Source organism: Erinaceus europaeus, chromosome 7 (assembly GCF_950295315.1).
Source record: "Erinaceus europaeus chromosome 7, mEriEur2.1, whole genome shotgun sequence".
NCBI classification, from domain to species: domain Eukaryota; kingdom Metazoa; phylum Chordata; class Mammalia; order Eulipotyphla; family Erinaceidae; genus Erinaceus; species Erinaceus europaeus.
Window position 1 is genome coordinate 107,411,671 of NC_080168.1, and position 14,723 is coordinate 107,426,393.

General features: G+C 49.3%; 1 protein-coding gene across 9 annotated transcripts in view; it reads left to right on the forward strand.

The window, feature by feature from the left end:
• The first annotated feature begins 62 nt into the window (after positions 1–62).
• Positions 63–14,723, forward strand: part of BAZ2A (bromodomain adjacent to zinc finger domain 2A) — a 49,490-nt gene continuing 34,829 nt past the window's right edge. For 2 of the 9 annotated variants that reach the window (XM_060195129.1, XM_060195132.1), the window contains exons 1-3: positions 66–526; positions 1,582–1,789; positions 6,229–6,305. In XM_060195129.1, the coding sequence (XP_060051112.1) occupies positions 523–526; positions 1,582–1,789; positions 6,229–6,305 (289 nt within the window). In that variant the 5' untranslated portion in view covers positions 66–522. Of the gene's footprint in view, positions 527–1,581; positions 1,790–6,228; positions 6,306–6,925; positions 7,111–14,723 lie in introns of those variants that run through there. The other 7 variants (XM_060195134.1, XM_060195130.1, XM_060195131.1 and 4 more) reach the window with 7 other exon arrangements.

Here is a 14,723-nt window from a genome sequence, read left to right on the forward strand (position 1 = left end):
TCTAGGCCCTGACTAGTGGGTAAGAAGCCGTAGTGGGTGGGGGGATCTCTTAATGTTTTGATTTCCCATGTCATCGAGATGCATACTAGGGTCTGAAAGGACGTTTGTATTGCCTCCTCCCCCACCACGGCTCAGCATTCAGAACTCATCCAGAACCTTCTCTCACTAGGTGCAACTATTTCCTTCCCACTTTTATTACTTTCTTCTACCAAGCCACCCGAGTGTCAACACGGATCTAACCTTCCTCCATTATTTCTCCTGGTTCTGCCCTGTCCTTGCCTCCTCCCCTCTCCACCCAGAGAAAGCCCCGCCCTTCCCTCCTCCCTCCCCACCAGTCTGTCACACAGGGACATCACCCTACAGCAGTTCAGGCTGTGGTTTGAAGGAAGCATACATTGGCTTTTTGGTTCGTGCTGGTTCCCAGTTCACTTTGGGAGGATCTAACACCAGCTTTCACGGGAAGGGGTAACCAAGGACAGAAAGAGCTTGGTGGTCCCAACCCTGGATCCGAGCCAGCCCGACATGGGTGAGTAAGAGGACCGGCCTCAGGGAAGGCCTGAGGGATGCCTCCCTCCCTCCAAGGCTGACTCAGCAGGGGTGGGGCCTAACCTTTGCTCTTTTGGGGGTGAAGGAGAGGAAACAAAATTATAGGGGCACAGGGCTCAGCTGGTGAGGCTGCCAACCGAGGATCATGAACATTGGGCAGTTCCAAAAAGAGCCTGAGACTGCACCTGAGGTCTGGGCCCCCCCTTCCCTCCTCCTGCCTCTTGCTCCTCGTTTAAACTACCGAGGTTCAAGTAGTTATTTTACAGTACTTACTGTTAGTCTCCCCTCAAAAGTGAGCTCGCTTTTGCTAAGGTTGGAGGTTATTGAAGTGCTGTTCCTCTTGTTTTCTCTCAGGCCTTTTAAGTCCCAGTTCTTTCCTCCCCCACCCTGAGCCACCACCAGGTGGGGGCTGCACTGAGCAGCTGCTTCCGGTTGCCCCAGAGGTTGCTACTAGAGTGGTGGTGGCGGTGGTTGGGGAAAACTGAACTAGAAAAAAGGCCGTTTCTCACCGGCCCACATCAGACTCACTGAAGACTGCTCTTAGCGCTCGCTCCCCGCCCCCCGCTTCTCCCGGCTCCACTCACTGAGAGCACTGAGTCAGGGACGGGATTGAGGTTGAAAGGCCTATGAGGTCTTTGCCCTCGTGGCTTCCTGGTTCCAGAGGCCTTTTAAACCCGGGCAGTGCTGGGGGAAGGGAGCTGTTTTCCACGGCTGCCTAGAGTGATGGGACTCTGCGGAGCTGAAGCCCAGGGAACCTGTTCACCTAGTAGGGTCAGTGTGCGTACCCCGCTGCAGGCTCGGCCTTGAGTTCCCTTGAGACACCCCCACTCCTCCTCGGCGTCCTTGGGACTCTCCGCTTCCCGGCCCTCCTTTGTGCAGATTTCTTCGCCGCCGCCCGGGCCGCGCGGTCGGTGCTCGCTCATGTCCTCCACTCCCGCACCCCCCCGCCTCCCTTCACAGCATAAGTTTCTGTCTCTTCTTCCTGGGATCTCTTCTCTTCCTCCATCTGGGAGCCTTCCTGGTTCTCGCCCCTAGGAGACGCCACCCTCTTACCCCTCCCCCCAGCGGCTTCATCACGACAGCCCTACCCCGGCGCTCGTCCTCACCCCGGTAGCTCCTGCCCCTTTAAGCGCTGCCTCCCCGCCCTCACCCCCCCGCGCGCCGGCCCAGGGCTGGGGGAGGAGGCGCCGCCGCCCGGCTCCGCCACCTGCACCGCCGCCGCCGCCGCTCGGCCCAGCTCCAGGTGAGGCCCCGCACCCACGTCTGGTCGCGGAGTCCCCGGGAGGGCAGTCCCTGTGGCCCCCTGCTCCGGGCTCCGAGCCGCCGCCTGCGGGACCTGCCCTTCCTCTCTCCCCCGCACCGTCTCCGCGCCCGCTTCTCGCCCGTCCTCTGCGGCCGGAATGCGGCGGCTTCTCACGCTTCTGGCGGCCTCTCCCGGGGACCCCTTCTATTCTGGGCCCAGGGTGCCCCCCGCCCCCGCGCCTTCCCAGCCAGAAGAGTCTCCCGCGGTCTGGGTTTCGCCTCCTCCCCTCTGGAAGCAGCGCTTTCCCACGCCATCCTAACCTCCAATGGGAGGGGGAATAACCGCCGCCCCAACTCCTCTCCTTGCTGGCCGAGGCCAGGCCACTGTGGGGCCCTGCTCCGCGGTGCCCTTCAAGTTAAACTAAGTCCGATCGAAAGCTTTTCTGAAGCCCTCACCCACATATCCTAGAGTTTGAGGGTTCGACTCGGCGCCCGTTCGCCGAGTCCAGGTGGCCAAGGCCCTCTTCTTGGGCCTGGCGTGAGTTTGTTCACCCCATAAACGCTCCTGCCCGAGTCAGAAAACCTTGCGATTCTGGACTCCAAGTGACTATAGGTGCCTAGTGGATGAGGGGGCCGGACTAATCGAAGGTGGTGGGGAAGGCGAGGGAGGGAAGCCCAGCCTCCTCTATTCAGATGTGGAGGGAGTCCCCACCCCTCATAGGCTTTTTTTTTTTTTTTTTGCCTCCGGGGTTATTGCTGGGGCTCGGTGCCTGCACTGTGAATCCACTGCTTCTGGAGGCCATTTTTTCCCTCTTTTGTTGCCCTTGTTGTTGTAGCCTTGTTGTGGTTATTGTTGTTATTGATGATGTTCGTTGTTGGATAGGACAGAGAGAAATGGAGAGAGGAGGAGAAGACAGGGAGAGAAAGACAGACACCTGCAGACCTGCTTCACCGCCTGTGAAGCGACTCCCCTGCAGGTGGAGAGCCGGGGCTCGAACCGGTCCTTGAGCTTTGCCGCTTTGCGCCACGTGCACTTAACCCGCTGCGCTACCGCCCGACCCCCCCATAGGCTTTTTTTTTTTTCCTTCTGCAGAGCCCTCCAGGGGAAGCCCGCTGGGGCGTTTGAAATACTGGTGGGGTGAATCCAGGGGGCACACAGCAACTTGGAAAGAAGATGGGTTATAGCTCTTTTTGAGTTAGCTTCCCAAGTATGCAATCGCGCACCTGGTTAAGTAGACCGGGCTTCAAGGCCCTAGTCCCCACGCGCAGGGGGAAAACTTGTTAAGAGGTGAAGCAGGGATGCAAGTATCTGTCTTTCTCTCGTTTTCTGTTCCCTTCCCTCTCAGTTTCTCTTTGTCCCATCAGATAAAATTAAAAATACGGAGGGAAAGAGACTGTTGGACTAATCTGGAGAAGGGTGTAGGACAAATTGGAGTGGTTGAAGGCCATCTCCCTACTAAATTTATTTATTACCAGAGAACTGCTCAGCTCCAGTTTATAGTGGTGAGGGGGGGGATTGAACCTGCGACTTTGGAGCCTCAGACATGAGAGTCTCTTTGTGAAACCATTATGCTATCTCCTCTAGACTGTACACTCATCAACAGAGTGAACTATTCTTCAGTAAGGAGAAGGAAGGTTTTTAACGTTTAGCCCATGTTCTCTGGGGATTTCCCCCTTCAAGTCCAGCTGCCCTCAAGCTCTGTCCCTTCTCTTGTGGTGCTCTCATTTTCCATCACCCCCTCTAGAATTAGGAGATGGGCATCAGGAATTGCTTCAGACTTCTGAGTCATGTATCATGGGTTGGGAGGAAGCTAAGGGTAGGGAGGGGAAGGTCGACAGCAGTGGTGTTTGGGATTGAATTCCAGGAGTATTTGAAGAGGCAGAGAGGGATGCAAGTAAATCCCCATTTTGCTCATTCTCCCTGCTTCCACCTCCAGCCCCAGCCATCTGGCTATAGAGGGGAGCCAGACACTCTAGGCAGCTGACCCTAGAGTAAGGGTGATGTATCAAAACACTGGGAGGGTGAGAAAGAGGGAGCAGGTGCTAATTTCTCCCTTCCCATTCTCTTCATTACCCGCTCACTGACCTGGCCTAAGAGGTTCAGAGTATTCCCTAGGTACCTTCCTTACAAATTGGGGGTGGGGTGGGGTGGGATGTTAAAAGAAGGCTATTTGCCCCTTTCCCTTTCTAGCAGCTTCCTTAGAGGAGGTGTGCTGAATGATTGGCTACATCTGATGGGATTGAGGAATGTTTGGGGACATCTGGGGGTCAGTCTGCCCTCTGTCGTCTGTATGGGGGGAGAAGCACAGCTGCTGCCTGGGATGGCTTCTGGCAAGAAGTAAACACCCAGCTGTTGGGCACATTGGCACCTTACCCTCCTTGTCTTTCCTCAAAGAGATAGGAAGATCTCTGACTAGATGGGATAAGGAAGGGTCTTGTTTTGGAAAGATGACTAGTCTTTCTGCCCAGATGGGAAAAGTAAGTCCTTTTTTAATACCAGGTGTCCCTCTCCATTCCTAGCACTCCAGGCTGGGGTAGTCCTAGGGGTTGCCCTGGAGACTAGGCCTAGGGCTCGGAAGGGGTGGGGGCAGTCAGTGGGGCACAGGAGTAACCGGCTCTTCCGGAGCAGAGTGGAGCCAGCCGGTGGGTGTGTGTGGGTGTGTGGTGGTGGGGGAAGGGGCGTGGCCACACCCGTCTGACTGGCGCAGGCTCCTCCCTGGCCTCATCTCTGACAGGCCTGCCCTGGGATTGGGGACTGGTAGTGGGAAGATTAGCCTCGCCTACTCTGGAAAAGAGAGGAGGAAGACAGCAGGTTTCTTTCTTTAGGATCCACTCCCTTCCCGAAGGACCTTCTTCTTCTCCTTCTCCTTTTTTTTTTTTAAGGATTTTATTTATTAATGAGAAATGATAGGAAAGAGACAGAACCAGACATCATTCTGGTACATGTGCTGCCGGGGATTGAACTGAGGACCTCATGCTTGAGAATCCAAAGCTTCGTCTACTGTGTCACCTCCCAGACCACTTTTCTTTTTAATGTAATATATATATTATATATATATATATATATATATATATATATATATAATATATATATATATAATATATAGAGAGGGGGGATACAGAGAAAGATCAGCTCTGGCTTATTGTGGGGGTTGGGGACTGAACCTGGAACCTCAGACCCTCAGGGGCATGACAGCTTGTTTGCCATAACCATTATGCTGTCACCCCAGCCCATAAACAATCTTCACCTGCTTTTATTTTTCACTTTGGCTGGGCTGGAGGCCTTCAGAAAGGGAGGATCCTGTCCTCCAAGTATGGCTCCTGTTTACTCAGGAACTTGAGGTCAAGAGGCTGTTGGGAAGTCTCCTATTTTTTCCCTAGAGAGGCCTATACATCCGTTACTTAGGGTGAGCAGAATTTTGATTTCTTCTTGTCTTCTCCTTCCCCCCCTTGTATGCTAATTTTCTCAGAGAAGAACCCCTTCCCCAACCTAGTGCTTCTTACTCTGGCCTACACACATGGGAGCCTCTGCTTTTTTTTTTTTTTTTTTTCTTTCATTAATGAGAAAGATAGAAGAGAAAGAGCCAGACATCACACTGGTACATGTACTGCCGGGGATTGAACTCAGAACCTTATGCTTGAGAGTCCAGTTCCTTAGCCACTGTGCCACCTCCCGGACCATTTTTTTTTTTTTTTTAATAGTTTCTCTGAGCCATCTAAAGTATGGAGTTAGTCCTTTGATGGCAAGAAGAGCCTACTTCTCTAGAGAGTTAAGGAAATATAGTTTAGACTGATGGTATCTTGATGCCTGTTCCCACCCAATTTTCAGGTCTCTCCCCTCCCTAAGGGCGTGGGGGAAAAAGGTATTTATTGATCTCCCAACCTGTCAGAATTTAATTTTTTCCCTAGCCACTGATTTTGCCACTAATCCTGTTTGAGAATATTCAGATTGAGTTTTGCATAGTTGAGGCAATTGTTTATAGAACTGCATTGCATTAAATCAAATGTGGTATTTTGAAGTCAGCAGAAAGTCTGTTGAGTTGCAAGGAAAGAAAATCAGGTTCTAGTCACATTTTATCTGCTGTCTGGCCTTGAGCAAGTTGGTTAACCTTTCTGGTCCTTACTTCATCTGACATACAAGAGGAGGTTGAAATTGAAATTCTCTAAATTCTCACATCATATGACTGCTTCTGGAGGCCCTGCAACAGTCAATTTAGACGTGAGACAAAATCTAGGCCTTTTTAGTTTTTCTTATTCTCAGACTGTTTTATACAAATATATAGCCATATGAGAAAAAGTACTAGAAGTATAAATTAGACGGGCATTTGGGTCTTTTATTTGCTGATCGATTTTCCCCCTTATCCCATGTTTCTATGATGTTTAGACACAGCTTTTACTGTCTGGTCCAAAGCTGAGCACCCTTCTCCCCCCACCCCATAGGAATCTTATTGACCCCCAAGGCCCTGCAGATGTCGCTGGGAAAGTGGTGATCCAGGCAGCCCCCACAGGACAGAGAGGTAAGTGGACAGCAAATCCAGAGTGCCTTGCCTTTCTCCACCCCTCTAGCAGGACTGAATTTCTGAACTAACCATTTTGCTTCTACATTTCCACTTTCCTACTACCCAGTCTGGGAAATTTAACTGCTCCCAAACGATCTCCCACTTCCCTCACCACCTTCTTCTAGCGTTTGCCCTTCTTCCGTAGCCAGTCAACAGCGTCAGGTTGAGCCTGATGTCTGCTTGTTGCTGGCTTTGAAAGTAACTGGGATCCATGTGGATTCAGTCTGCTAGGAAGGATCGTCAGTTTCCCCAATGAATGGGTACTCACGGGATGCACCACGAGAAGGTCGATCCAATGCATCCCACCGTAAAGGCATGGCACATTCTGTGGCCCTAGCCATTTCTTTTCGTTTTTTAGATTAACCTGGGGACCACGGCACACCGTTTAGTTTTGCTTAGCGCAAAGCAGGACTACCGCCCATGTTGGGATTCAGGCGGAGGGAGCTGCCCTGCGGGCTGGGCGGCGCTGCGGCACTAGGACCCAGATCCGGTCCCGGCAGAGGGTGCCCGCGCTAGGACCCAGCGGCCGCCGCGGAGGGCGGCTCTCGCGGCCGCAGCTTCCCCGCCCCCTCCGGCTCCCTCCTCCCCCGCCGGCCATGTTGGCTCCGCTCGGGCCCCGCGGTTGAGCCGCGTCCCCCTCCCCCTACCCCAGGCCCCCTCCCCCGCGACCCCCTCCCCTCTTGGCGCTGGGAGCGCGGCCATGTGAACCGCTCGTCCCCCGGGGAGAGACGCGCCCCGAGCCCGGTGGACGCCGCCACCTCAGGTCTGTGGGGTCTGTGGCTGGGGGGCAGAGGAGGGACCCCGCTTTCATCCGAGGCTTTCCGTGGGGAGCAGAAGCTCCAGAGCCGCCTGCAGCTTCGCCTGAGTCAGTGGGGAAACTGAGTCAAGCCTGTTGCCCTTGGGGTCCTGTCCCGACCAGGGGTGCCCCGGCCGGCCGGAGGACAGGGCGGAGGAGGGGGCTGTCGGCGTCCCGGCCGAGGACACTGCACCGGGCTGCTGGGGCGGGAGGGGCGGCGCGACAACGACAAGGAGGAGGCGGGGAGAGGACTCCTGTGGGGGACTCGGGGTGGAATCCCCGGGAGGGGCGCCACCTACTTGGGTGTGTGGGGTGGGGGTTGCCCGAGCGCGCCGGGTGGGTGAGGGGGTTCCCCCGGCGGCGGGTTCAAACCTGGCGTCTGGCAGCGGTGAGTGCCGAGTGGAGCTGGCGGCCGGGGCCGGGGCTGCCGCACTTTGCCGGGAGCCAGGCGAGCAGGGCAGGGCCTCGCTGGAGCGAGTCTCCAGGGAAGCCCCACTCGGCGCCGGGCTTGAGATGGCTGATGCTGAGGCGTTTGGGCGCTGCCGCCCGCCCGGGAGGCTGGAGGCAGGATAAAGAGGGATTCCGCTCCGAAGGGAGATCCCTCACCAAGGGGATCCCCGTCTCCGCGGCGGGGAAAGATGACCCCGTACCGACCCTTTCTCTGCCGACATCCCCAGTTAGCTGGAGAAGCCATCGCTAGTACTTTACCTTTTGTGGGGTTTAGTGGAGCGAGATTTGCATCCTTCGGGGGTTGCGGGGTGGGGGGAGCTTCCACCTCCATCTGTACACAAACAGCCCCTCCCCCAGGCCTCCCGCAGGAAGTGGCCGGGAAATGGCAGCTGTGCGTTTGCCGCTGCGTCTCTTGTTGTTTTGAAATGTCCATTTTAATCAGATTTGGTTTCATTTTCTGAGGCCTTCTGGGCCATCTTGGACCCTGCCAGCCATGTGGTTTGAGAACCCATTCGTGCTATTTTTTTTTTTCCTTCTCGTAAACTTAATTTATCAACTGGAAGTAGTCACTGCAGTTGAATCACTGATCCTGATCTCCCCTCCAGCTCATCTCTGTCTCCTGTCTGGATTTTTTTTTTTCCCCTTGAGCTAGAGGTCAAAGAGAAGCAAACTGAGTTATCCATCGAGCACGGCTTCACTTTCAGTACAGGTGATAAAGATTCTCTCAACATAGAAAACTGCCAGAAGACCTGAGGCCTTTTGATTGGTTTTGAGGATGCCACTCCATATATTCTTAACTGTGACGCTTGCTCCTGAGCACTTACACTAGATTGGATGAGTTTATGAAGTGAAGAAGGGTATAATCTGAAAAGTGAACTAAGAGGTAGAAAAGATTGAACCGTAAATGAAATTCTGCATTGAGGTAGGGGCAGACTTGCAGATTGAGCAAAGTGGACTCACTGGTGGCTCAAACTAAGCATAGTCCCTATTGGAACCTGGTTCTAGAGATAGGGTGCAGGAAAGCGGATTTTTCTGCCGAACCAATTAAGCAGAATAGGCTGCTGGTTATATGACATATTCTTTAGTCTGTTAAAAAAAAAAAAAAAGACATTTCTTATCCTTTATGTGCTCAGATTTTCTTTTTTATTTATTCATTATTGGATAGAGGCAGAAATTGAGAGGGGAGGGGGAGATGTATAAGGAAAGAGACAGACACCTGCGGTCAGGTGTCCACACTTGAAACTTTCCCCCTGCAGGTGGGGACCAGGGGCTTGAACCTGGATTCTTAAGCACAGTAGTGTGTGCATTTAACCAGGTGCACCACCACTTGGCCCCTGCTCAGATATTCTTTCTCTTACCAGATAATAGCAGGAGATTTCTTTCTTTTTTTTTTTTAAGGATTTTTAAAAAATATTTTATTTATTTATTCCCTTTTGTTGCCCTGGTTGTTTTAGTGTTGTAGTTATTGTTGTCATTGTTGTTGGATAGGACAGAGAGAAATGGAGAGAGGAGGGGAAGACAGAGGAGGGAGAGAGAAAGATAGACACCTACAGACCTGCTTCACCACTTGTGAGGTGACTCCATAGCAGGAGATTTCTATGACATACTCTGACCTACTGTGTGTACATTCCCCCAGCACTGTTTTGGACACTGGATTTGGTTGGAATTGATAGGCTACATTTTATTTATTTTTGGTGTTTCTTAGACCTCATGTGCATACGTGGTCTCACTGCTTGAGGCCATTTCCCCCCCTTTCCAGAGGAACCTGGACACAGACACTACAGAATGGAAGTGCTCCTTAGTGATATGAAGGCTTGAGCCTGGTTCATGCACATAGCAAGACAGCTGTGTGCTCATGTGAGCTCCCTTGCTAGCCTAGGCCACAGAATTTTATATTTTGATAGATGGTATTGAGGTCATTTGAATTAACCCCCAAACTACCCAAACCTGGCATTTAAATAATCGGGGGGGGGGGAGTCATAGTTCCATAATGTAAACTTCTGTATGGGTTGTAAATTCTAGGTTGAAGGTCCAAGTTAGGAATAGACATATATAATTATGTGACGGGAGCATCATTACTATTAAGATAGCATCATTGCTCTTTTCACTGGGGCTGTTGAGGTTGACATTCTTGAAACAGTAAAAACAGGTCCATCCACTGTGATTCTCCTTTTCCTTGCTCCTCTGCTGCTTGACTGGTTGATTCCCTTTTTTTTTTTTTTTTTTTTTAACCAGAGCACTACTCAGCTCTGGCTTATGGGGGTGGGGGAATTGAACCTGGGACTTTGGAGCCTCAGTCATGAGAGTCTCTGCATAACCATTATGCTATCTACCCCCGCCCAACTGGTTGATTCCTTTAAGATGCTTTTTGATAGGGTTGGGTTGACACTGACTTTCTTCAGCCTTTGCTTACCTAAATTGGGAACTGACAGAATAGTATATTAACTTTCCCTGTTAAAGGCTAAAGGAGTACAGGAGTAGATAGCTTAATGGTTATGCAAAGATTTTCATGTCTAAGGCTTTGAAGTCCTAGGTTCAATTCCTGCATTAGTTCCTGCACCACACCACTGTATACCAAATCTGGTAAGAAATAAAAATTTTTAAGTAAAATAAAGGCTAAAGAGGCTAAAGGAGCTGAGAAAGAATGAATGCATTTTTCCTTTGGACTCTGTAAAGGAAATAAAAGTTGATTTTGAGAAATAGGTCTTCATAACTGAACAGCTAAGTGAAGCAAACCTTTCATGCATTTAATAAGTTGGTTTTTTTTTTTTTTTTTTTGCCTCCAGGGTTATTGCCTGCACTACGAATCCACAGCTCTTGGAGGCTATTTTTCCCATTTTGTTGCCCTCGTTACCCTTGTTGTTGTCATTATTATTGTCATTGCTGTTGTTAGATAGGACAGAGAAATCGAGAGGGGGGAGTGAAAGACAGACTCCTGCCAGGGGCTTAAATTGGGATCCTTACGCAAGTCCTTGAGCTTTGCACCATGTGCGCTTAAACACGCTGCGCTACTGCCCGACCCCCCATAAGTATTTATTTATTTATGTATTATTCTCTGTTTTGTTGCCCTTGTTTTTTATTGTTGTAGTTTAAGTATTTTTTAATATTTATTTATTGCCTTTTGTTGTAGTTATTATTGCTGTTATTGATACTGTCATTGTTGGATAGGACAGAGAAATAGAGGAGGGGAAGACAGAGAGGAGGAGAGAAAGATAGACACACCTGCAGACCTGCTTCACCGCCTGTGAAGCGACCCCCTGCAGGTGGGGAGCTGGGGGCTTGAACCGGGATTCTTATATGCCGGTCCTTGCACTTTGCACCATGTGTGTTTAACCCGCTGTGCTACCTCCCAACTCCCCCCATAAGTATTAATAAGAGAGAATGAACAAGGATCAGACTATGAACGCCATCTTCTAAGTCTATTATTCCCATTTCACCTGAATTACTTTTTGTTTATTATCACATTGCTTAACCCTGGTTTATGGTGGTGCTGGGGATTGAACCTGGTACTTCAGGCATGAAAGTCTCTTGCAAAATCATTATGCAATTTCCACAGCCCTGAATTTCATAATACTGAATTTTTTTTCTTAATTTCACCCAAAAGAAAATGAATTGAGGTCTAGAGAGAACCATGTAGACTGACACCAGAGCCAGTCAGAAACACAGGATATCTTTTTTTTTTTTTGCCTCTACTTCCTTGTTGGATAGAGACAGCCAGAAATTAAGAGGGAAGGAGGAGGTAGAGAGGGAGAGAAACAGAGATACACCTGCAACACTGCTTAACCACTCGCAAAGCTTTCCTCCTGCAGGTGGGAACTGGGGACTTGAACCCAGGTCCTTGTACATTGTAACATGTGCACTCAATGAGGTGCACCATCATCAGGCCCTAATCCAGAATATCTTGAGATGTTCGTCGTGCAGTCTTTTGGTTCTGGAATCAGGTGTTGACAAGAGAGAGGCAAAACTTATGATCTTGCTGCTCTTATCCTTTCTTGTCTCCTAAAGAGGATTGCTATATTCTTTTTCTTTCTTCTTCTTCTTCTTCTTTTTCTTCTTCTTCTCCTCCTCCTCCTCCTCCTCCTCCTCCTCCGCCTCCTTCTTTTTTGCCTCCAGGGTTAGTGCTGTGGCTTGGTGCCTGCACTATGAATCCACTGCTCCTGGAGGCTATTTTTCCCATTTTTGTTATTGTTATTGTTGTCATAGCTGTTGTTGTTGGATACGACAGAGAGAAATGGAGAGAAGAGGGGAAGACAGAGAGGAGGAGAGAAAGGAAAGATAGACACCTACAGACAGACCTGCTTCACCACCTGCGAAGCGACCCCCTGCTCGAACCAGGATCCATATGTTGGCCTGTGCTTTGCGACCTGTGCACTCAACCCACTGCACTACCTCCCAGCTCCCCTATATTCTTTTCTATTAGAATAGTATGGAAATTAGTCTAGTAGCAGATTGGATGTTTGACTATGTGCACAATGTATATAGTGAGGAAGACCAAAATTTTATTAGCCAGGCTGTGATGTGAAGTATAAAATGAGGTATTTCATGGGCAAATGATCTTCCTCATTTGCTTCCTGGGATATGGATGTCTTCAGATGCCTCACATTAACACCTATCAGTATTGTTGCATATGGGCTAGAATATATTTTTTTTGTTTTATTTATTTAGATACAGTTTTATAATTTTTTTAAAAAGATTTTATTTATTTATTAATGAGAAACATAGGAGGAGAGAGAAAGAGCCAGACATCACTCTGGTACATGTGCTGCCGGGGATTGAACTCAGGACCTCATTCTTGAGAATCTGATGCTTTATCCACTGTGTCTACCACCTCCCGGACCACAGTTTTATAAATTTTTATTATCTTAATTTATTTATTGGATAGAGACTGCCAGAAATTGAGAGGGAAGGAGGTGATAGTGAGGGAGAGAGACAGACACCTGTAGTACTGCTTCACTCATGAAGCTTTCCCCCTGCAGGTGGGGGAGTGGGGGCTTGAACCTTGGTCCTTTTGCATTACAACATGTGAGCTCAACCAGGTGCACCACCACCTGTCCCCCATATTTATTTTTTAAAATATCTTTTATTTATTGGATAGAGACAGCCAGAAATTGTGGTCCTGGAGGTGGCGCAGTGGATAAAGCATTGGACTTTCAAGCATGAGGTCCCAAGTTCAGTCCCTGGCAGCACATGTACCTAAGTCATGTCTTGATTCTCTCTCTTACTCCTCTCTTCCTCATGAATAAATAAATAAAATCTTTAAAAAAAGAAACAGCCAGAAATTGAGAGACAGAAAGATGCTTGCAGCCCTACTTTACCACTTGCAAAACTTTCCCCCGAAGGTTGGGACCAAGGGCTTGAACCTGGGCCCTTGAACACTATAACCTGTGTGCTTAACTAGGTGCACCACCACCCAGCCTCCTCTTTTTTGTTTTTAAAGACATTTTATTATGATGTGTTTTTTTTTTTCCCCTTTTGTTACCCTTGTTATTGTTGTTGTTGTTATTATTGTTGTTATTGCTGTTGTTGTTGGATAGGACAGAGAGAAATGGAGACAAGAGGGAAAGACAGGGGGAGAGAAAGATAGACACCTGCAGACCTGCTTCACCGCCTGTGAAGCGACCCCCTGCAGGTGGGGAGCTGGGGGCTCGAACCGGGATCCTTACACTGGCCCTTGCGCTTCACACCGTGTGTGCTTAACCCACTGTGCCACCGCCTGGCTCCCATGATAATTTTTTTTTTTTTTTTACCAGAGCACTGCTCAGCTCTGGCTTATGGTGGTGCGAGGGATTGAACCTGGGACTTTGGAACCTCAGGCATGAGAGTCTCTTTGCATAACCATTATGCTATCTACCCTCCACCCCCATGATAAGTTTTAAATGCACATAAACTATATCTTGGGAATGGCATAATAAACACCATCTACCCCTCACCCATTTACAACTTTTTTTTTTTACCAGAGAATCACTTATCTTTGACTACTGGTGCTACTGATTGAACACGGACTGCTGCTCTGTCTCCCTGGCTTCCAAAGGATTTGCTTATAATGTGCATTATACCGAGGGAGTTGGAGGAGATAGCATGATGATTATGCAAAAGAGGTTTTTTTTTTTGCCTCCAGGCTTATCACTGGGGTTCAGTGCCTATACCACAAATCCACTTCTCCTGGCTGCCATTTTTTTCCATTATTTGATAGGACAGAGAGAAACTGAGAGGGAGTGAGAAAGATAAGACACCTGCAGAGCTGCTTCACCACTTGTGAATTGACACCCCCATGCAGGTGGGGAAGTGGGGGCTCAAACCAGGAATGCTTGCATGGGTCCTTATGCTTCTTACTATGTGCGCTTAACCTGTTGCGCCACTGCTCGGCCCCCTGCAAAAGTCTTAATGTCCAAGGCTTTGTCTGAAGTCCCAGGCTCAATCCTCCTACCAGTCAGAGCTAAGTACTGCTATGGTACCAAGGGCTCTCTGTAAATAATACCAAATTTGGGATAAGGAAAAGACAGATGTTACAGCACTGTTCCATTCACAAAGCTTAGTGTCCCAACCAGTGTTCTCATGTGGTACTAGGGTTTTGAACCTAGGACCCCAGGTGTGGCAGGGTATATATTCACCAGGTGAGCTAGCTATCTGTTGGTCCCAGAGAAGTTTTCCTTTCTTTCTCTATTTCTTTCTTTTTTTTAAAAAAAATTTATTTATTCCCTTTTGTTGCCCTTTATTATTTTTTTTTTATTATTGTAGCTATTATTGATGTCGTTGTTTTTGGATAGGACAGAGAAATGGAGAGAGGAGGGGAAGACAGGGGGAGAGAAAGATAGACACCTGCAGACCTGCTTCACTGCCAGTGAAGCGACCACCTCACAGGTGGGGAGCCAGGAACCTTACGGCGGTCCTTGGCTTAGCGCTTAACCCGCTGTTACTGCCCGGCTCCCTCTTTCTTTCTTATTTCTTTATTGGGGGATTAATAGTTTAGTTGACAGTAGAATACAATAGTTTGTACATGCATAACATTTCCCAGTTTTCTGCATAACTATACAACCCCTACTAGGTCCTCCTCTGCCATCATGTTCCAGGTCAGTGTATCTCCATTTCTCCCTTCCTTCCTTCCTTCCTTGCTTCCTTCCTTCCTTCCT